This window comes from Haliaeetus leucocephalus, unplaced genomic scaffold (genome assembly GCF_000737465.1).
Source record: "Haliaeetus leucocephalus isolate CR32 unplaced genomic scaffold, Haliaeetus_leucocephalus-4.0 Scaffold1, whole genome shotgun sequence".
Lineage (NCBI taxonomy): Eukaryota > Metazoa > Chordata > Aves > Accipitriformes > Accipitridae > Haliaeetus > Haliaeetus leucocephalus.
In genome coordinates this window covers 16,882,985-16,905,774 of record NW_010972437.1, presented here as the reverse complement: position 1 = coordinate 16,905,774, position 22,790 = coordinate 16,882,985, and the positions used below count along the sequence as shown (strand labels likewise).

The 22,790-nt window shown below is 49.3% G+C and overlaps 1 protein-coding gene across 1 annotated transcript in view; it reads left to right on the top strand.

Annotated features, from left to right (window-relative positions):
- LOC104833043 (unconventional myosin-X-like) overlaps nt 1-22,790 on the top strand; it is a 103,841-nt gene that overhangs the window by 8,210 nt on the left and 72,841 nt on the right. Inside the window, exons 2-3 of the mRNA XM_010569553.1 lie at nt 15,255-15,353; nt 20,987-21,145. Of these exons, the coding sequence (XP_010567855.1) occupies nt 15,255-15,353; nt 20,987-21,145 (258 nt within the window). The remainder of the gene's footprint in view (nt 1-15,254; nt 15,354-20,986; nt 21,146-22,790) is intronic.

Sequence of the window (22,790 nt, the reverse complement as noted above, 5' to 3'; positions counted from 1 at the left end):
GCGCTCCCCGCGGGGCTCGCCGCGGCCTCGCTGCCCCCTGGCCGGGGCAGTGCCGGCTGCACTTTTTCGTCGAGCGCTGAGATGCGGCGCCGGGCAGCCCTCGCGAGGAGCGGAACGGGTTACGGGAGGAGCGATGTGCGGTTCCAGCAATTCAGGCTGAGGGCTGCTCGCAGGAGGAGAGGATTTGTCGCATGATAGTCATGGCTGCCCAGAGACGGCTCGCATGCTGCTTTAATCCCCTGGAGCGACTCAAGGGTCCGGAGCCTGCTCCTGCCTGTGTGTGCATGTCACGGCTCGGCTCGCCGCACGTGGCACCGGGCCAGAGCCGAGCCGGTGAGGAGCCGGGAAGCGTGCAACCGGAGGGAGCGTCCGCCTCGGCCCTCTGCCTCCTCGCTGCCCCTGCCCAGTCACCTTCACGCTGGCGGGCAGAACGGGCTCCTCCGGAGCCAGGCTCGTACCTGTTAGACGTGGGTTTACAACAGCCGCGTGGGGCATTGCGCTGCCTGGGGCGGGGAAAGCGATGCGCAGCCTTAACGCGCGTGGCCCGGTGCCGTGCACGCGCCAGACCCCCCCCAAATTCTCTCTGCCTCTTTCCTTGCCTGAGCACACGCAGGTTTCCAGCCCAGCCCGATGCTGCCTTTGGTCGTGAGGGGCAGGTGGGCGCAAGGCCGGGGCAGTCCTTGCTGGCCCCGTGGGCGACAGCAGGTGCCCGCGGCACTGGCAGTGGGCACGGCAGGTGCTGTGGGGTGACGGGGCCATCCTGAGGTCTGCCGCTGAGCTCTGAAGGCCTCCTCTTTGGGGCCAGGGTCATCAGAAATCCGCCCCCCTCTGACCCCCTGTTGGTTTCCAGGCCATTAAACCCAGTGTCTGGCCTTTGCTGTGTCCTGGGTGCGGCGGGGGAACCGGCAGCCCCCCCGGAGCAGCCCATTTTCTGTGCGCTGGAGCAGCTGGTGGGCTCGGGCCTGCCCCCTCCCTGGTGAAGCACTTTCTTTATCAGAACAGATGTTTTCCCAGATCCGGCCCTGGCGAGGAAGGAGTGGCTGTCCCCGGGGCTGTGCGGCTCGGGCTGCCCCGCGGCATGCGCAGCACATCGCCCAGGATCCCTTCAGCCATTAACTGATTAACCTGCTGCTCCTGGAAGCCTGGGCTGCCTGTATCTAATCAGATGGAGGGCAGGGTTTCCCAAAGGGCCATTTCACCAGAAGCCTTTATGCCCACGCCTCTGTCACGAGGCACCTCCTGGCCTCTTGCAACAGGAGTAGCCGCCGAGGAGCCTGAAGCGCCTGATGGGAATGGGAGGCTGGAGAGGGGATGCCCAGAGGTGCGTGTCTCGGCAAGTAGCGCCCAACAGAGAACTGCCTGCTTTGTCCAGCTCCGCTTGTCCAGGCGTGATTCTGCTGTCATCTGGGGAAACAAAGATTTCCAGGGAAGGGCTGAGGGGCAGCCCTGAAGCCAGGGACTCTGTAGGAGTCTTACATCTCTTGTAAATCACAGGCTTAAACCCTGGCGAAGCAAGGTGCCCAAGGCTGGAGAGCTGGGACAAGCACACATGGAAAAGCATCAAGCTTTGCTTTGCAGGAAAGGCAGTGGGGGTGGGAGCAGGGGACGTGGCTTCCCTGGAGCGGGAATGTTTGGCATTTGCTGCACCCTGGCCACTCTTCCTCCTTCTCCATGGGGGGTTCTTGGTGGGAGGGCAACGCCTGAGCAGAAGGGAGTTGCTCCACCTCTTACTGCTGCAGCAGAAGCCAAGCTCGTCCCAGGGGATGCATGTCATCCCTTACAATGAATAGCTTAAACCCCAGCATGTTGTTGGTCTTGCCTTAGCAGGCTCCCATGCTGTGCTTGCAGAATTCAGATGCTACACTCAGCGATGTGGTCAGTGTCTGGGGTTAGGTGGGGATGCCGTGGGTCTTCTCAGCTTCCCTGGTGCCTCCCTCTGCATGCTGGAGACCAAAGGAATTCCTGTTCTTTGAAGTTTATCTGTGATAAGTCACTTAGTGACGGGTTCAACCTACTTATCGCCCTGGCTCTGCCAAGTGGGAACAGTTTTGGCCAGTTGTGTCCGCTTGATGCTGCTGAAGGGCTTCCCATGTGCCATGCCCTCCTCTGACTGCTGACCCTGGGGACGGTGAGCTGGTGGGTTGCGTGCTGCCGCTGCTCTTCCCCTGCAACATCCCAAGCAGGCCAGATTAGAAAGCCTTCATCCTCCGCAAGTGGTACAGCACAAAGATGTGTGCCTCTGCCATCTGAGGTCTGGTGTGCAGCATGGCTCAGGGATGTGACGGATGACGCCTTTGCTCCAGCCGGGTATGAGCAGAGGAGCTGAGATGGTGTGTGCGCTCCGCCGTCTCCTTTCTTGGCGGCTGCAGCGAGTCCTGTGCCCAGACAGGGAGGAGGGGCCCTGGAGGCCAGGGCTGTGGTGCGGTGACGGATGATAGTTTCCCTTCGCGTCTGGAGTGTGGGCAGGATGTGGGGTGACACAGAGGATGTGACTCGCTCTCCCAATTCTCCCCGAGGAGCAGGAATGTCGTGGCCAGGGTTAAAGGAGACACTTCTCCCATCCCATCCCTCTCTGTTCTGCAGTTGGAGTGACCAGCCGGCATGGCCCCACGGTCAGCCTGCACTGAGCAGCAGCATCCAGTGGAGTCACAGATGCCGTTCTCCTTCTGCTCGTGTGCCACTGGCCTAGAAATGCTGGCATTTTAAGTGTTAAACAGTTTTTCTCATTGCTCTTTTGGTGGAACACAATGCTTTTAATCTGTGTGGTAAAATAAATCCCCCAAAGTCCTTAAGCTTTCTGACATAGGAAGAGAAAGGCGGGGGGGTCCTGTGCTCATGTCCTGCATGGCTGTGGTGGTCTGAACTGTCATCCTGACAGCTCAGCCTGGTCTTCACTTACTGTCCCCCATCCTCCCCTGGCTACAGCCCATCTCTTCTTTGTGGCCTGGGACATCTGCCATGGAGGTGGGGAGAGGAGCCACTTCCCCCATGGACACGTGCAGACCAGCAGGGAGTCTCAGGGTCAAGTCCATGGAGGAGTACAAGGGCTACCCAAGTTGCCACCATACATGCATCCGAGCTGCTTGCTTGGTCCCGAACTGAGGTGGGGAGCAAGCAGCTCTGCCAGGTCTCTTCTGCTCTGGTGGCTTTGTCCTGGCTGCTGCACACGTGTGCTGACTGGTTGGTGCAACTGGGAAGTGTCTGACCACTCCGCAAAGCCATCAGCTAGTTTGCGGATTGTGACCCTTTGCCGGCCACATGATACTTAGCTGTACATGCTGTCCTCCAGTGTGGCTCCTTAGTCCTGGTATAAACTTATGTGTGTAAGCATTTGCAGAGTCCATGGGTGAGGAGAAGAGCTGAAGGGACTTGTCTGCGAATGCGTCTTTGCAGTGTGGAGCCTGATTCCTGCAGCAGGTACAGAACTAGTCTGATTTTTGGTTGCACATGCGATTCTCCCCAGCTTTGAGCTCTTGGTTGAAACTGCCTGGCTGCATCATTCCGAAATCAGTGTCCCCAGGGAGCTCGGCTTGTGCTGGGTGGGGAGGACTCATACATGGAATCCTGGATTGGATTTCTCAACAGCTTGGTTTGCCCTCCCCACACTGCCTGCAGTGGAGAGAAGGTGGAGTTCCTGTGAGAGAGGAGTGTGGCTGGATGTCCTGGAGAATCCTTCCAGAGACTCCTGTCTGAGATGAAGGAAATGGTTCAGCTGACTTGGATGACGCTGACCATGAGTGATGTGCTGTCTTTTCAGATAACAGTGAGCTGACTGCCCGTGTGTTAACAACCCTTGGCTTAGGAAAATGCGGTCTTGGAAAGAAACGGTAGATAGAGTGTCATCTTCAGCAGTGGGGCTGCTCCATAAAGCACCAGGCCTCTCACCTCCCCTGAGGACCATGTGCTTCACTGACTTTCCCTGATGATCTCCTCTCGGTTTACCAAGAATATTGTGACCTCTTAGAAAAGAGGATCTGGAGAGATTGGGAAGAGAAAGAGAAATGCCGACTATTACATCCATGCTGCGTATATAATGCTCATTGAGTCAATACCAACCAGAGCAAGCCCTCTCTGTTTAAGTAGTCTGTGTAGTTCAGCTAAAGAGAAGCACCACTGTCCTTGAACGTATGCATGGGGCTGGTGTAGCATGGATGTTCCTACGTGCAGGATCCTCCATCCCAGCTGCATCTCCCCAAAGCCATTCAGAGCAACAGAGAGGCAGATGTAGGGCAAAAGGGCTCAGCTGCCCTGGTCTGGAGCAGCAATTGCAGGGAAGAAAGCTCTTCTGCCAAAGGTGATATGAAGAAGTGTCTGGCGGAAGAGAGGGAGTCCTGTTAGCTCCCTCCTTAGGGCATTCATCTGGAGCCAGGCTGTGTGAGCTGCGACCTTGTCAGATCCTATCAGCGGAGCGAGGGTGGGCTGGTGCAGGCGCTGGATGGGAGCCCCCACGTGAAGGGGAGCCGGGTCTCCCTGGGCCAGCCTGCAGCTGCCCCATCGCTGCCTCCAAAACCACCTCGTACTGCTCTGGTTTCACTTCTTGCCTCACTTTTTTTAACATAATAATTGCAAATGTTTCGCAATTTCTTATTTCCCATTTTGCTTTAAGGAAAATGTGCGAGCTATTTAAATGTCATCATTAAGACTGAAACTTCTGTGAGTCTGGGTTTCCTGGTTATCCTCCAGTTACCCTAAGCTCTGTGGTTCTGTCTCCGCATTTCCATCTGAGCTTACACACAGTTCAGCAGTGCTGTAGAGCCGAGTCCCAGGAAAGACACCTACGGAGGGCCTGTCTGCCATGCACCGCTTGGCACAGCGTCCGGGGGACTTTTGGGTCCGGTCATTATAAACACAATAATTATTGTAATAAGTGAACCAGTGGCATGGCCTCTCATAGATAGTGATCTGGGTATTTGATGAGAAGGGGGAAATTCGGGTTAGGACCAGGGCTGTGTATTAGTCCTGTTTATTCCTGCTACCTGCGTCTTGAGCCAATGATTAAGATTTGGCTGAATCACACTTTCTGGAAAAGCTTCTTATTTCTGGAGGATCCCCCGCTTTTTGCAGTTTCTTCCAGGGCTTACACAACCTTGCTTTAAAATAAATCCTGCTTCATTTCTCAAGTGTCTGGCAGCTCCATCCATCTTTGGGTCCTACTTTTCTTCTGCTTCATGAGACTTGTTTCATCCCAAATAACTTCTCTGTCTGCAAGAAATTATTCTCTGGCACTGGGTTTCCTCTGGGTTCCTGACAAAGGTGAGACAGCAGGTAGCAGAGCAGTGGTCTCGGTACTGCTGGCAGCAGTGTCCTCACAGCAGGGTGTAGTTAGTTGGGCATGCAGGGACCAAGGTGAGGTTTGCAGCCCATGCTGGGCCACATGCTGCTGTGATCCCCCTGCTATCAGTGTCTAGCCTAGATAGGGCAGCCCTAGCTCTGGCAAATCTACATAATGACATTAACATTTTCACAAGTACTTTTGCATTAAAAGCGATCTTTCTGAATAGCAAAAATGCCTGAGTTTTTTCAATTTTCTCTGAAAGGCTTCTTTCTCACACCTCAAAGCATAAGTAGGCAGTAAACTTCCTTACTCTTGTTTATACATCCCAGACATGCATCAGCTTTTGTTGCAACCAAATGTCCTGGGAGTTCCTGTTCAGCGGTTTGCAATCCTCTTTAGGTCTCTGACTTTCCAGAAGACATTCCTCCGTTTGAAGTGCTCCTTGCATTCCTCCTCCCCTGAAGCTGACCTTTCAGTTTGGCTGTATTTTAATCCCATTTTGTTCAAACAAGTGGGCTGTGGAATCCACATTGCTCTGATGGTCTTATCCTTGTGGGTACATACTGATCTACCAGATGTTGGCATCTGCTAGTACTGTCAGCACTACTTTTGATTTTAGGTCCTTGATGAGAATACAAAATAGTACTGACCCTGTCTCTCCAGAGTTTTGTTAGAAACTCCCTCAATTAGTCATGATTTTCCCCATTCGTAACAACTATTTTGAGATCCCTTTGCTGCTGTTTGCTCCTCAAGGGCTGACTTTTATCAGAATACTGTGTTCTATATGATCAATGCCATGAGAATCTATTACTGTCCTATTTATCTCTCATGCCTGGATGCAAAGAATGAAGAAGTCTTTTTGACTAGACTTCTTTCCACATGTTGACTGACATGGGACAATGATTAAAGCTAGAGTATCTTTAAGTTGGAAAAGCTGAAGGCAAAAACTGTATTTTCCGTGGGGTTGTCAGACTGAGCAACCTATGGTTACTTGGGATAATCCTGCTATCACCCTTGTTTAGGCTCTGACCCTTCCAGTCTTTTGGAATTTCCTCAACATTTCCAGGCTTATTAAAAATGAGTATCAGCTGGTGAGAAACTTTATGGGACAGATCTCTGGGTGGGAACTCTTGGACTTGTTGATTTTTAAAATGTTTTACGTGTTTTCCATTTACTAATATAGGGGAAAGCATTTCAGCATCTCAGTGTGATGCAAGAGGGGTGCTTTCCAGGAATGTTTATTAAAAACTTCTGCATGTCTCTGTTGTTATTCACAATGCTGCTGTCCCCATCTAGAAATTGGATGCTGCTACTAGCGCACGTCTTTGTCCCCAGTGATTTTAGAAGAGAACACAGTGAAACATGGACTCTACCGTCTTTACCGTTCCCCAACTTCTTACTTGTGTGGGCTGTTTCTCCCTTTTCTCCACTTTCACTCTTATTTCAGATTGGCTGACAGTGCATCCCAGCTCAGAGGCACTCCACTTGCTTTCTGTGTGGTGTTTGAGGGAAGGACACTGAGGATGATCAAACACCAGGGAAATGTCTCACATGAAGAGTTTAAAAACCTGAGAATGCTTTATTAGTGGAATGACAACTCTGAGAATACTTTATTAGTGAAATGACAAATAGGGGGAGACATGGCAAAAGAGCAGAAAATAATGGATGAGACAGAGAAGGTGGATTGGATTCCGCTGTTCCTCTGCCTCTGACTGTGAGAAAAAGGGATTTTCTGCTTCACAGTGGTGGGACAGATTGATTAAAAAGTGTACGTTTCCATATAACGTGTGAATAGATGGTAGAACTCCACATGGCAGGGAATTATTGAAGTCAAGGATGTGGCAAGATGGCAAGTCCAGGATAAGAAGGGGATCAGGCCCAGTCAGCATGGGTTTACGAAAGGCAGGTCCTGCTCGACCAACCTGATCTTCTATGACCAGGTGACCCGCCTAGTGGATGAGGGAAAGGCTGTGGATGTTATCTTCCTTGACTTCAGCAAGGCCTTTGACACTGTCTCTCATGGCATACTCCTTGAGAAGCTGGTGTCTCATGGCTTGGACAAGTGTACTCTTCGCTGGGTGAAAAACTGGCTGGATGGACGAGCCCAGAGGGTTGTGGTGAATGGTGTGAAATCCGGCTGGCGGCGGGTCACAAGTGGTGTTCCACAGGGCTCGGTGTTGGGGCCGGTTCTGTTTAATATCTTTATCGATGATTTGGATGAGGGGATCGAGTGCACCCTCAGCAAGTTTGCAGACGACACCGAGTTGGGAGGCAGGGTCCATCTGCTTGAGGGTAGGGAGGCTCTACAGAGGGATCTGGACAGGCTGGAGTGATGGGCTGAGGCCAATCGTATGAAGTTCAAGGCCAAGTGCCGGGTCCTGCACTTGGGTCACAGCAACCCCATGCAGCACTACAGGCCTGGGGAAGAGTGGCTGGAAAGCTGCCTGGTGGAAAAGGACCTGGGGGTGCTGGTTGACAGCCGGCTGAATATGAGCCAGCAGTGTGCCCAGCTGGCCAAGAAGGCCAACGGCATCCTGGCCTGTATCAGAAATAGTGTGGCCAGCAGGAGCAGGGAGGTGATTGTTCCCCTGTACTGGGCACTGGTGAGGCCGCACCTCGAGTCCTGTGTTCAGTTTTGGGCACCTCACTGCAGGAAAGACACTGAGGTGCTGGAGCGTGTCCAGAGAAGGGCAACCAGGTTGGTGAGGGGCCTGGAGCACAAGTCTTATGAGGAGCGGCTGAGGGAGCTGGGGCTGTTTAGTCTGGAGAAGAAGAGGCTGAGGGGAGACCTTATCGCTCTCTACAACTACCTGAAGGGGGGTTGTAGTGAGGTGGGTGCTGGTCTCTTCTGTCAGGTGGCTGGAGACAGGACAAGAGGAAATGGCCTCAAGTTGAGGCAAGGGAGAATTAGGCTAGATATTAGGAAAAATTTTTTTACTGAGAGGGTTGTCAGACATTGGAATAGGCTGCCCAGGGAAGTGGTTGAGTCACCATCCCTGGAGGTATTCAAAAAGTGAGTAGACAGGGTACTTCAGGACATGGTTTAGTGGCCATGGTTGATGGTTGGACTCGATGATCTTGAAGGTCTTTTCCAACCTAAATGATTCTATGATTCTAAAAAGGTATTGGACGTAATCCCAAATTATGCATAATAAACACTGCAAAAGAAATACTGTTTCAGGGCTCTCATCTGAGATTTTTACAAAATGCATTGCATTGTGTCTGCTTGGAGGCAGGATGCTGGAGCTGGCGTCTGTGTGATAGACTGCTGTATCCTTGTGGCTTCCTGAGGCCCTGAGCTCTCTTCTGTGGACCTTGTATGCCACTCAGCTGTCCATCAGCCCAGCTTCAGCCTTGAAGCCATCAGCCAAATTTGAGAGAGGGAAGGAGCTGCAAGGAAGCTGCCTCACTGTATGTTTGGTGGGAAGAGGGAGAGGAGACCCAAAGCAATAACCAAGTTGAGGGCAGGGCAGGGATAGCTCTTCACTTACTCAGTTTGGAGCTGCTAGCTTGTCAGCGGAAGTTTTGCTAGGGCCAGTCTGGGTTTTTGCACAGGCCTTGTTGCCTCCTTCCTTTCAGCTACAGAGAAGATGTGGGAAAGCCAGCGTTGCTGTGATATATCAGGAGTGTTCAGAGGCAGGGAATATACATCTGAAGATATCCATGTGAGTAATGTGCTCTAGGGAATGATTTGTTTTAATTCAAGTTTTAGGTGGGGAAGAGCTTATAGAGAAGGCATGGAAGCAGTGCTGGCTTTTATGAACTGAACTTTAGTGTGCATTTTTGGGGCTGCTGAGAAGTTCCCAGGTGGTTGCAAACTCTGTAGGATTGTTGCTTCACCTGAGGGAGGGCAGCGACTCCACTGCCCATGGTGGAATCGCAGGGGGCAGCTCATCTTAAACTGAGCCAAGAGAGAGCTTGCAGTGAAGTCTGGAAGGACGCACCATCGCCTTCTCTCTGTGCACCTTCTGCTTTTGGCAAAGGGCAGCCTTGAGGCATGGGAAAACAGTTGGGGGTTCACTCCCTCCACTCTCATGGTGAAGAGCTGGTGTGGTTGCTGTAGTGGGTAGTTGCTCCTTTGAGAAAAGCAAGAATTACCTTCAAGGACCAGGCATTTCCTGGGGGATATCTGAAGGTGGGACATGTGCAGGAGAGTGGGGAGAAGAGAAGCTGTACAGCAGCCAAGCTGGGGGAGGAGAGAGGAACAGAGCAGATGGGAGGGGGAGGTGAAAGAGGGGTGGGAAGCAGTGCACGTACATCAGTGACCAGAAGTGACAAACTGCTCTTAGATTAGACGATTTAAAATGCACAAACCTTCTCCTGATACTGCTATTCTGCAGAGCTGCTGGCAGACTGAGGGCTCTGCTCCTTAATTAGTGAGGAATGGGGCTGCTAATTGGCAGAACTAGTCTGAGTCATGGGCTCAGCCTGGGCTGCAGCTCTGGAGCAGCAGGACTCACGACTGCAGCTTTGTGTTCAGCTCCGTGAGCTGTGCTGCCTTGCAGAGGCTGCCTAGGCTCAGTGGGCTACTGTTGGGAACCATGGGACCTTCCCAGGTGCAATCCAGTCCCTTTCTGCCCTGCAGTGTGTCATCCTTGTGCCTTACAAGAAGTAGACTTTTGTTTCTGTTACCCCTGCCAGTGCTGTTGCAGGTATTGTCCCTCCTCCCAGCTGCTCCGTGTTGGCTGCTGCCAGCTCAGCTGTTGTCTCTCCATTACCTGTGGCCTCCTGGGCTACCTCCTCCCTTCCAGCAGCTGGTCCAGGTTTTGCTGATCAAATATAACCCAGGGACTGGCTGTTTGACTTTATTCCAGCCTGACATCAGAAAAACAGCAAGGTTGTGTTCCTTCCCCTATGGGTCTAGGATGTCAGGGACTCCCCCACCCCACCAATCATGTATCCATTAGCTAAGTCTCTTTATATATGTCCTATCACTTATTCATGATCATCTAGATCAATCTCTTGAAAAGTGCTTTTATTGAAACCCGATCCTGGCTTTGTCTGGGTTGCAAGGGCCTTTCTAGCCCAATCTCTGCTGCATGGTTTAAAACCACAAAGCCCATTGAGGCTGGGAAGAGAGCTGGCTTAGCACAATGCCGCTTCCATGCCTAGGAGCATATGGATCCATCGCCACGAAAAACATGAGGCTTGGATGCCCAATACCCACTGAACAGCCTCATTGTGCCAGGAGGACAAAGGTATGTATATGCACAATACTTGGAGCTGAAAAACTTATAGCACCCACAGAGATCTTTGGCTTGGCCTTAGTGTGCGGGTATATATTTTTGAGACATCCCTGCCCCTTGCAGAATGACTGCAGCAGTAATGGGGGAGAGTTACCCAAACTAAGGCACTGCCAAGAGCCTTTTGCAGTACTGTTTGCAGGTAGATCTGGACGCTGAGAGCCATATTCACTCACAAAGAAAACAGTACAAAAACATCCCTTAATGGAAATAGTGGACAATTGTGTGCATGTTTCATACACTGGAAGGCATCTTCCAACCAAAAGCACTTTTCTCTCTGAGTAACTCCTGGAAAATTGATGCACCCATCCTGGTTGTGGCCTCTGCTGAGCGTGTTAGTCCTGAGAGTTATGGAGGTTTGTGCACAAGGAGGAATGGGGCATGTGAGTGCTGTTGGAGAGAGGGAGCACTGCTAACTGTCTCCTCAAATCCTGTGCAGCTGGGGCAGCTCATTCTTGCTTGTGCCTGGGAAGAAGCAGTTTCCAGAAGAGAGAGGACATCCTGGGGGAACATGAAGATTCAAGGGTAGTCCAGACTACACAAATAAGAGAACAAGATATGATGACTTGTTTCTGAGGTGTGGTACAGTTGCAGAGCAGTGGCTTGCTCATGTCAGTCCCCAAATGTGTCTCCTGCTGGGCTGGGAGGCTCTGGAGAGGCAAAGACACCTGCAGGTACAGAGTTCTCTCTTGTACTCTGGAGCTTACTTTGCCTTCAGTAGCTGGATAGCTGATGAGGAGGGTGCACCCGCTGGTAGCTACGCACTCTGCTTTAATGCCTGGGTGCTTGCTTCTGCAGTCAGGGTTGTGTGCTCCTTGTCTGCCTCTATGCCCTTTCCCTGGGGTACAGCGCACAAGATCTCCTTTATCCTTTCCCTGCCGACGCAGCATACTGCATCTGCTGAGATCCAGGTACAGGTGTGTGAATGCAAGAGATAACTCCCTGGTATCAGTTGCTCTAAAAAAGGCACCAAAGGCCAAAGAAATCTGTAGCTTCAACTGATTTCTCGCTATCATGGATACCAGGAAATGTTATTTTTTTCCAAGTCTAGGACCCCAAAGTGCCAGGTGTTATGTGAAGAGAGAAAAATGACATCTTAGAGTTTACTGTCCACGGTGGAAGACATCATGGTGTGGGAGTGAGGCAGTACTGATGAAACACTGCTTTTGGTATGCAAGCAACTTTATTTTCTAAATTATAACCCCATGTTATGGAATCAGTTTTCAGGATTGTGCTTTGCTGTGTGCTTTGTGGCAAGGCCAGTTCCTGGACAGATTGTCACTGAGGCCATAGGAATGAGGATGCTGGTCTCTCAGAGTTTGTTTAACATCCAAGTGACCTGCCCTTGATACAGGAACTCTGGTACATTACAACTTTATTCTTTCTTTCAGTACCTGCTGTTGCTCCACTTAAAAACAAAATACCCCCTCTAATAAACTGCTAGTTAAAAGAAGAATTGGGAGGGGATGAGCTATTCTCATTATATAAGGGGCTCAAGTTAACTATCATCAGTATTCAGCCAGCTTTATTAGGTGGAAAGCAGTTACACAAAGTCATTGTTCTGCTGTTCCTTAGCTGTCTTTTAGGGTGTTCTTTTCAAAGCAGTGATTGCTTGTTGCTTCATTTTGTTAAACGGTTTTGTCTCTGGATGCAGGCGAGCACTTCTATATCCCAGTTTCAAAACTGAGTGTTTTTTTTTTACTCTTGTGCTAGGAGAGCAGGGGTTTTTCCATCATCTGTGTGCCTGTGGGAGCGGGGACCCCCCAGAGCTGGCAGGTCACTGCTCCGCAGCGCTGGGCTGTGCTCTGTTTTGCTGGCCTTGCTTTTCCCATGGAAGTTCAGCCTTGCTGCCTGGCAGTTCTTGAAGTTTTCTGCTCAATTTAATCCTTTCAACTGATCAATGAAATGCATGGTATTGGGGGAGAGGAGAGTGATGTGAGGGCAGTCTCTCTGGTGTCACCATCTGTTTCTGTATTTAGTCAAGGCTCCTTGGGGAATTTCAAGTTTAGAAAAAAGGGCTGATGGAAGGAGATGCACTAAAACAAACTCAGCCTTTCAGGAAATGGGGGCTATGCTGGGCAGAAGTTACAATAATTATTTGCTCTCTTGTTCCTATTCTGGCTGTCTCAGCATGATGTTCCTTTTGGAAACAACATAAATGGGTGCAGTTATTCTACTGGGCAGAGGCAATTGCTGTTGTAAAAACAGCTACAACATCAAAGTAAACTGAAGTAAGTAGTTCTGGGCAGCTGAAATGCCACAGTGCCTGGGAGTTTCATCGTGTTGCCTTCTACTCCTTAGCAGCACACAGAAGGATCTGCCGTAAGTTTGTAGGAAATGGCACAATATTGTACAAAAGAACTAGGTCTCCTTTTGGAACTATTTGTTACTACTTTTGCATGTGGACTTTTGCTGGGAAAGGGGTCTGGGTCAGTTTGAACTTTCTGATAATTTCTAGGTGTTGAAGATACCAGACGGGTCTTATTGTCCGTCTCCCCTCTTCTCTTCCTTTAAAAGGTACCTAATAAATAACAGTGTTCACGCCCATGAGGTGTCTCTTGAGTGTCAGATTATTGACTGCCTCTATCTCCAAACTAATTTCTGAGCTCAGGGAGTGGAAAGTGTGCGTAACCTGGTCCTCCCGGTCTCCACAGACAGACTGTGTAGGGTTCTGTGAGCGTGGCACGCTGCTAATGCTGGGGTGGGTGCATGCTTGTGTGTGTGAGAGGGTGCAGGCCTGGCTCCTGATTAAACTGGGCTTGCGTGCAAGCTCTCATCTATGTGCTTCTGGGTTACTGGTGTGTGAAGGCATTGAAATGCGCTGTTGGGAATGAGTGTTTACAACAAGTATATTAGAAAAGGCTTTCCTTCGGCCCACTGTTGGGAACTCCAGACACAACTTTGCTGTTTTCTGACTCTTTGCTCTATACCATGATGGTAGTAGGAGCCTTTGCTGAAAACAGCATAAAGATGATCTACTAACACATGTTGCTGTTTGTATGTTTATGCAGAATAGTCAGAATGTGGTCTGGGAAGTGGATGGTTTCTCAACAGCAATGTCTTGCCCAGGTGCCTCAGGATACTTTGTCTCAAGCATCAAGAGTTTCAGAAAATGTAAGAGGATGTCATGAAGACCTCTTTATAGTTCCTCAGAATCTGTATTCAATGCATTGCTTACCAGCTCTCTGGGATCTTGAAACTTGAATCTGTAACATAAGAAAACATTTCTTTCTGTTGCTATTGCTCACTGGCCATGAAGGTGATCTTTACACACCACACTTGGGTTTAGGTACTGATCAGATGCACTGGTGCTTTTCATTCACTCGGTGAGGGGAAATTAATCTGCCTGCTGTGGAAACTCTAGAGCAGAACACAACAGCAAAACTAGAATTATGTAGGCCCTTTTTAATGTCATTAAAACCAGTTCCTTTATTGGGAGGGCTGGAGGTTGGCCAATAGACCTATCTTCTACAATAAGGAAAATCCAGGGTACTAAAGTGTTTAAAGTGACTAAAGTAGTTTAAAAAAACCCACCTAAACTAAAATAAATCATTAAAAATAGAATTAGTGTTCCACATTCTGTATAATGTAATATAGAAATACTATTGCATCTCTTCAAACATAATAAGCCTATAAGCAAAGAGCTAATGGTGCTGACGGGTTTAAGAGGCTAGGAAGGGCTTTTATAATCAATAACTTAGGGGCAGAAAACAAATCAGGAAGAAAGTAGGTCTACGAATCGATGAAAAGCAGTATGGCCTTAACGTTACTCAACAGTTCAGCACTTTGGCTTTTTCTCAATACTTATCTAAGCAGAGTTTATGTGATTTCTATGGGAAGACATGGAACAGATTAGTTTGCAATAACTGAAATGCGGCGTGACGTTATGCCTGATTCTGCGTAATTGCAGGTCACGCTCTCCCTGATTTGCCTTTGTGCTCCTGCTCTTTCCCTTGTACCAGGTCGCAGAGTCTCAGGCAGGGCAGAAGACGCCAATCCAGCAAACTGGTTTCCCTTGCGCTTTTTTGGTAGGCAAGCTATGAGATCTGCTTGCCCTGCAGATCTCCGCATATGTGTTACCAGAAATCTGCCTTTGTGCTCAGGATTGTCCTGAGAGACACTGAGCAATTTAAAATGTTGTAGTGTGTGTGGAAACTATATATACATCAGGGCCATCATATATACATCAGGGCCATCATATATACATCAGAGAAACACTCAAGTCATGTCATTTACTGAAGGAAACTCTTGCAAGAGAGGCAGACAAAGTTCTGTGAGGTCTACTTAGCTGTTGCTGATAATTTCTGGAAGCATTTTGACTTACAATGATGTGTGGGTGTATGAAATTGTAAACATTCTTTATTTACGTTTTCTGTTGTTATTATTATAGCATGACTTTTAATGACCGGCTATTCTAAGTTTGAAAATATTTAGACAGTCGAACCCACTATTCTGCGTGTTGGTATCTTTCAATAAAAACTGATGTTTCCTTACGTTGGTTTCCACATGAAGCTGATTAAAACTGCTTTTTCTTCCTCTCATGTTACATTAGAAAAATCAAAACCAGTTTCTCTGAAAATATAAGTAGGACTTGCTTAAAAATTTTAAGCAGCTGTAGCTTGGAAGTAGCCTCTGAATACAGCAGCTTTCCCCAGCTTTCCTTGGGTGTTTGCACCCCATGTGCAGATCTCACAGGCTCCAGTTCTTTCTAATGGGAGGTCTTCTGGTTTTTGCAGGGTGCCAGAGTATGGCTGCGGGAGCAGGACCAGCTGCAGCCATGCACTGTTGGCTCATGTGCCGATGGAAATGTGCTCTTCACCTCAGATTATGGCACGGTAAGTGAAGTTTGCATGAGGCTGTAGCCTATGCCAAGTTGCAAGTTGGACTTCTTGGTCTTGCGTGACCTTCACGTTAAAAGGAAACGTATCAATTGAAATGCTGCAATTCTGTCTGAAAAGTGACCCGGCTCTGTTACAAACCATGCCAAAGGTCTAACAAAGGTTAAAAGGAGAAGATTGTTCTCTTTCTTCTGTTCGTTTGTCTGCCCACCTCACTTTGCTTGTTTTTTCTCGTGCCATCTTTGAAGGAATTGCATTAACAACCTAGCACAACCGCTATATTGGCAAAATGCACCTAGGAAGGAGGCAGCTTCACCAGCTAAGCAGCCCTTTCTGCCAGGATGTGCTTCTTGCAAGCCGTGCTGCTCTAAGGGCCGTCGTGCTCACAACTGTCTGCTTCAGCAGCTTTTGCCATCAGCCCTTTGGGCCAGGGGCACGTAGAAGTGAGCTCCCCGTGTCAGTCAGCAGTGTAAGTGCAGCAGCTATGCGTAGGACAGGTCAACAAGTCAGCTGAGTTCCTCTGAGAGCAGAACCCTCTGCCAGCAATAGGAACAAGCCTCTTTCCTGCCTTATTTCCAGCCCTGTGCTCCTTGTGTTTCTCTGGCATGCCTGCCACAGTGCTCATGGATTAATATTGGTAGGAAGGGACCTCTGGGGATCATCCAAGTCCTCAGTGAGTCAGCTCTGCTCCCTAACCCTGGGAAAACTATTCACTGCCTTCACGGAGGTTCTTGGTGAGTCAAACTGGTGCCTGGGCTGGGAGGAGGATGGGGAAATGGGCAGGGCTGTGCCCTCCAGCAGTGAGCAGTTAGATCTGCTCAGCGGTTTTGGTGACAGGTGCTCTGCAGGCAGCTTCTTTGTTACAGAAAATTGGACAGGTTTTTTCAGCCTCTTACCTGGCAAACAAAGGAGGGCACAAGGGGAAAGGGGATTTAGGACTCCAGCTTGTGGAGAGTCAGTGGTAGGACTGTCATATTTTTCAGTCTTGCTTTGAAAGGGCTAGATTTCAAACCATCATCCTTTTTCAAAGAGCCTGATTTGTTTCTCGGAGACAGAAACACCTAGCAGACACATAGGTTTTCCATCTGGTTACTCTAGTCTCTCAAATATTTTCTTGAGGATTTGCCTCCTTGGGGAGTGTTGGATAGTCACTAACTCATTTTAAGAGATCACAGGGGCATTCATCACAAGTAATGCAGCAGCCTGTGGAGGATCAACAAATGGTGAGTACTTCTGTGACTCTCCCAGACTTGCTCCTGTCTCTTCTGATACACTGCTGTGGCCTTGGAAAATCCTCCAAACCCACCTGGCACCTCTGAAAGGACACCAGAAATCCCGCCATAGAGCCAGTTGAGTGGGTGCACCCACTGCCAGCCTGTGTCCATGCTAGAAAAGGTACACAGGATAATGTTGGGTGGAGTCACAGGTCTAAAATAAGCTGGATTTGGGTTTTTTCCTCCATGAAAGAAGAAACCGCTAGGCTGAAGGAGCATGTGCTTTATGGCTTATGCAGAAAAAGCACATGGTGACCATTAGAGGGCTTGCTTTATTCAGTGCCCACCACAATAGCTGTCCTGTGTGATTCCCGCGCCTGCTGCCTTCATTGCTTCATAACTGTAGGAGGGACTGGCTGTCTTACCCCAGGTGAAAACTCGGATGAGAACATCTTCACTTTACTTTAGGTTGGATGGGTCAGTTGAGGCCTCTGACTTTAGGATCCCTAAATCTAGTGTTCTCATGTTTGCTGTGGCCCAGCATCCCTGCAGCTCTGAGGTAAGAAGTCCAGTCGTGCTTCAGAGCTCTTGCCATTTGTTTCCACTTCCTTAAAAACACCTCAAGCAACAAATCCATCAGAAATGTGACTTCCTAGGAGGAAAGGAGGAGCCGACACTTATGAAACACAAGATTGGAAACCACAGTCCAGACAGACCAGCCAAATGCTTTATGGATAAACATAACTTAGATGCCAGGTGGGAGCTTTGCTCATGTGCTCAGGGTTGTGCTAATGGATGGATTTGTGGTTGAGAAGGAATCATTTCTCCCTTGCTCAGCCTGGTGAGCAGGGTTGGCAATCCTCATCTTGGCCTCTGTGCTGGCCAGGTTTTGGTTTATTCCTGACCATTGCAGGGGCTTGGAGAAAGTCCTGGTCATTTTGTTCTGTCTGTGGGCTAAATCTGAGGCAAAATCAGTTTATCACTGGGGAGAAAGTAGAAATCTTTGGCTGTGTTGTGAGGTGCCTGTGTGGTATTTGATGGCTTGTTTGTATTTAGACTGAAAACTGATGGTTCTTCTTCCCAAGTAATAAAGATCTGCTTATTAGTACCTATAACTTTCTGTTTAAGTGTTAACTTGTTGGAAAAGGGATATTCCAGAGGCAGCTCTGCTGAGAGATCAGTTTGTCTGTGTTCTCATTTGCTTCAGGCAAAATCAGCCATCATATTCAGCTCAGTAGTGCAAGCTGCTGAAGCCAACCTGGCTTACCTTACCTGGAACAGGATGATGGGGAGGATGTTCCTCCAAACTGTTCTCCTGGCAGATTGCTGGAGGGGTCCAGAAGTGGGGAGTGGGGTAACCAGAGCCTTTTTACTGGGGTGGATGGAGGTGGGAAAGTGTGGAGGGTCAGCATGTTTGTGTCTCAAACCTCAGAGCTCATTGGGGAGAGCGCCTCTGATACAATCTTGGGAACAGAAAACCACCACATGTCTGTATCCAGAACCCTGGATGATCCCTGCAGCCTGTTGGTGATACAAAGACTGGAAACTTGTATCTACCCTGAAGGGCAGAGGACAGATTAAAAGTCAACTCTTTCCCAGTGCCAGGGAAGGCCTGAAACCTCTCCTGCATGCCACAAGTGCCTTCCAGAGGCACAGAGACCTCACCTCCCAAATCTTAGTGGGGCTGGAGGCCCCAGCCTCTGCCTGAGGAAGGGTGAGTTGCTAGGGGTGCAGTGGTGGGCAAGGGTATTTGGTGAACCCACCCAGCCTCAGGGACAGACAGGTGACATCTTGGGCTCCGCTAGGGTGTCAGTGTGGCATCAGACCACTCCTCCAGGGAGTATATTTCACCTCTGCAGTGTTTCTGTTCAGAGGGTACCAGAGCCAATGCTCCTAACCCACCTTTGCTGCCATCCTGCAGGAACACCTGCTTAATTCTTTGAGAAACCTGGATCAGGTTTTTTTTTTAGAGGGGGATGACTGAATAACCCCAATCAGGCAGCTCAAGACAGGTTTAACAGGTGATGATCTAATCCCTACTAATCATTCACTTGTGTATTTAGGGCCCCTGTTGCTCTTCAGGGTCCCACTTTCTCCTGTGTTTTCTACAAGAGCAAGTAAACAAGCTCTGACCTATCACACAGTTATTTTTCATGAATAGCAGCCTCTTAGCACAGGTGCTGCCAACCACCCGGTATCTTTTGGGACACTTGTCCACTCAGCTTTTTCCCTAGATGTTTTCTTAATGTTCTGGCCCAAATGGCCACAAGTGCTGACAATGCATTGGTAAATGAGTAAGTGTCAGGCAAATGTAAGGAAAGATCATGTCATACTGTTTTGGTCTTGTCCCCTTCCAAAATTTGTCCAAGTCAGCAGAGAAGAGATAGCCAGGGTGGTTTGCTGCCTCATGGTTTGAAAGTGCTGTAGTGGTTTTGCTCCTGACAGAGGCCGTTCATATTGTGCATCTGCAGCTTGTACCCTCCCCTGAATTTAGTTGTCGCATTCTCCCATCCTGCTCCCTCAGTTCTTTTGTGGAAGTGCCTGAGGCCTCTGCTCTGAAGAAGAGAAAAAAAAATTGATGTGTTTTCTCTGGGCCATGCTTGCAGAGTGGAGGTCCTGCTGCTGGCAGAGTCACACCTCTCTGATACCCAGGTGTAGAAGTGGTGCAGAGAAGACCAGAAAGGTCTGGAGAGGGCCTTTATGCTTGAATGGGCTTTATTCTATGCTGTTCATGAACATGAACTATGTATTTTTGAAAGCTTCCTGGCTGGTGAGAAAACTGGGCTGTGGGGCAGTCTCCTAGTGGAAGAGACCGAGTCCATGTCACATTAGGTGTTACTGGGCAGACCTGGGGTGAATCCATCTGGGGAATGAGCCTGCTTCTCCTCCCCAGCTCCCTCCAGGAACAGAGCTGCTGTTTCAATTGTGCAGGCTTTCGCAGGCATCGTGGGGCTCTCGTAAAGGGATCCTGTGCCAGGTTATTCCTTCCCTGCACTGGCAGGCGTGCAGGCTTAGAGCTGAAAAGGGATGATCGCCGGGCACCTGCAATGCGCTGCAGCAGCGAGTGCCCTGCAAGGGACTCGCAAGGGTGGCTGGCTGGAGGGGGCAGGGTGACCTCATTCTGTCTTCAGCCTGCAGCTGCGTGGCTGGCCTCTCCCTAGCATCTACGGCAGCCCGAGGACTCCAAGAAAGCAGGCAGGAGAAACCAGTTAGATCAACACTATAGATCACGGTTCGTTCTCTACAGAGTCCACCAGTTTCTTGCTGGCACCTGGGAGGGCTGACAAGCAGGGATGGAAATGAGGTAGACACTGGAGCCCCAGAAGGGAAGGAAAAGCCCAAGTTTCTTTGGAAGGGTTACTGCGGGCCAGTTTGGTTCTCCATGCTGCCTATATGAACTCTCCCATCTGTCTATCTTGGGTCTTACCTTCCAGTGCAGCTTGGGATGCTGGGTGGGAGATGGCACATCGTTGAATCCAAGAGTGGGAAGCAACTGAAATAACTTTTGTGAAATGCCAGCATCGTGCTTGAGGAGGAGGAAAGGAAGGCTGGGATGTGGCTGTGGTGGAGGGGAACAGTCACATAATCTCAGCTGCATTGAAAGGGCGTGAAGAAGATGACCCGATAGCTGAAGAGTGGGTTATTGAGGAGGAGGAAGCTCTAGCAGGAAGAAGGATGCAGCAATTGAGGCAAGAAGAGTGCGACTGCATAGAGAAGAAAGAAGTAGGTACTTCCCAGAGCAGTGATAGAAGTTAATAGCCGTTGCTGTACAAACACTTCAAAGCTGCATCATACACATACATGCCAGCATGCACACGGGATGTCACTACTTTATTTACCTTCTCATCTGCTTTGCTCTCCTTTGCTCTTGACATGACAACCTCTCCCAGACACTCTCTGGCTGCTCCTATGGAGAGTGCAGGGCCAAACCTGGAATGTGAATATGCTTTGCCTCAGCCTTCCCACAGTCAGAGACATGATCCCACCTGTGTTTTTGTGAAAGACTGTTCCTGGTCTCTTGGGAGCAGCTGCTGTCATTATTCACAGTCATGAGTGCAGTGTGTAATACCTGTCCAGCCTAGCGCAGCTGGAAGCTGGTGCCCTGCTCCTGCTAAGGCAATTTCAGTAAAAATCGAGTAACCTTGCATTGATCTGTCCCTGACAATAGTGAAGGTGAGGGATTGACTCTGTAGCTAAAGAAGGGAGTGTGCTGTGTGGTTTCTGGCCAGAGATGTCAAATAGGTAGGAGCAGGAACGGAATAATGACTATAAAAATAGGGAGCAGATCTGTGCCTTATTAATTTCCTTTTCCAGTGCTGAAGTACAAAGCTGTGGAAGGGGGCATGTTTCTGGTAGGAAATCAGGCCACGTGCCCAGGTGTCATGAGCTTGTTTGTCCTTCTGCCCATTCTTCCAGGTATTCCAGTACCCTAAGGCCTCCCTTTCCAGAGAAAAAGTTTTGCCAATGCACCAGACCAGCATTGATGGAGTAGAAGACATGTCCATGCTGGGAGATCTGCATGAAGCTGCCATCCTGCTTAACCTGCACCAGCGCTACCAACAGGGTAACATCTATGTAAGTGCTCAAGCTGGGCCACAGCCCTTCTGGCTAATGATTTTTGTTTAGCTTCGGGGCTGCCACTTTGCATGTGAGAGACTAATTTTAGCATTGTTTCCTGAGCATTGTTTCATGTGAATAGAAATGGAGTTTTTTTCTGCCTTGCCAGCTTTATCAGCCCTGTGAGATCCTACCCCTACCAGAGGGGCCTCTTTACATCTATAGAAGAACTTCTAAAACATGAACATTCACCTCTAGGTTTTGTGGTAGTTGTGCAGCTCTGTATCCTCCATCGGCATCCGTGTTTTACGAGCTGGCAGTCACATTCCCCAGATTCCCCATTATTGCTGTTTAGAGGTTTATATGGCCAAGCAGACTGGAAAGTGCAGAGTACACAGGTGGTTGCTGAGTGTCCCTCCTGATCCGGATGAAGCTACTGCTCAGCAAAACTAGGAAAGCAAACCTGTTGCCTAATTCTTCTGCTTTTATATGCAGTTCTGGCTTTTTTGAGTTGCTCTGCTCTCCTTGCACAGACGAATACTCAAAGCATCTCTGGATTTCTCTCTTGGGACCCTTGGGAGGGATGCAAGTGTCAGGAAAGGGACTTGTGAGGGAAAGCACACCTGGGATGAGGCATCCCTGGAGTGCTGGGATGGCAGCATGCTCTGCTGAAAATTGGAGAGGACAAGGAAGATATATTACAAAGACTGCCTTACCTTGCTTGTCCATGCTTATGTGCACCCAGAGTTTTTCAGATTATGACATGAAAAATGTAAATCTCTGTGTTGCATAGCAACTGTTACCAAGGCAACCAAACCATATGCACCTGTATTCCAGGAAATGATCAATAAAGTGACCCCGTTTCTGAACCATCTCCTGCACTGGCATGCAGAGGAGACTGCAGATTCTCTTTTTTGTTGCTGTAGACTCCCTTGCCTGTTGTCTATCAACACAGCCTTGTGATCCTGTGGCAGTACCCACATGCACACACTCTTTTGATGGCCCATGTCCTTGCTGCAGTTCCTGACCTGTGTTTGACGTGTGCTATGTGTTTGTGCAACTCTTTGCCCATTTGGGTATATTCCTCCTGTTTCTTCCTCACGCTTTGCAATGTGAGGCAGGATCCTCTCCCTTTTCAGTCTGTGCCTTGCACCAGAATTGCCACAGCACCAGCACCGTTACAGTCTCACAGCAGCCATATCTCCTTAAGCCCTTCCTCTACCTCTCATATGCCATTCCTTCTCCTATTCAGCATTAGTTCTGTGCCTTCTCCATCCAGGTGTAAACATGTTAAAGTTTAAACATGATGTCATTTTTTGCCTGTGCATAATGCATGAGTGTCAGTTGTGCATCTCAGACCTGAATTTTTTTGAGATTTATGAAGGGGCCTGACTTCTGTAACATGCTCAGCACTAGGAAGAACCCCTCAGTGAAGGGTTGTAAGCCCCTCCTTGAGTGGGTGTATTGGGTTTGCACGGCAAGGTTTTGGTAGCGGGGGGGCTGCAGGGGGGTGGCTTCCATGAGAAGCTGCTAGAAGCTTCCCCCATGTCTGACAGAGCCAATGCCAGCCAGCTCCAAGACAGATCCACCGCTGGCCAAGGCCGAGCCTGTCAGCGACGGTGGTAGTGCCTCTGGGGTAACAGATTTAAGAAGGGGAAAAAAA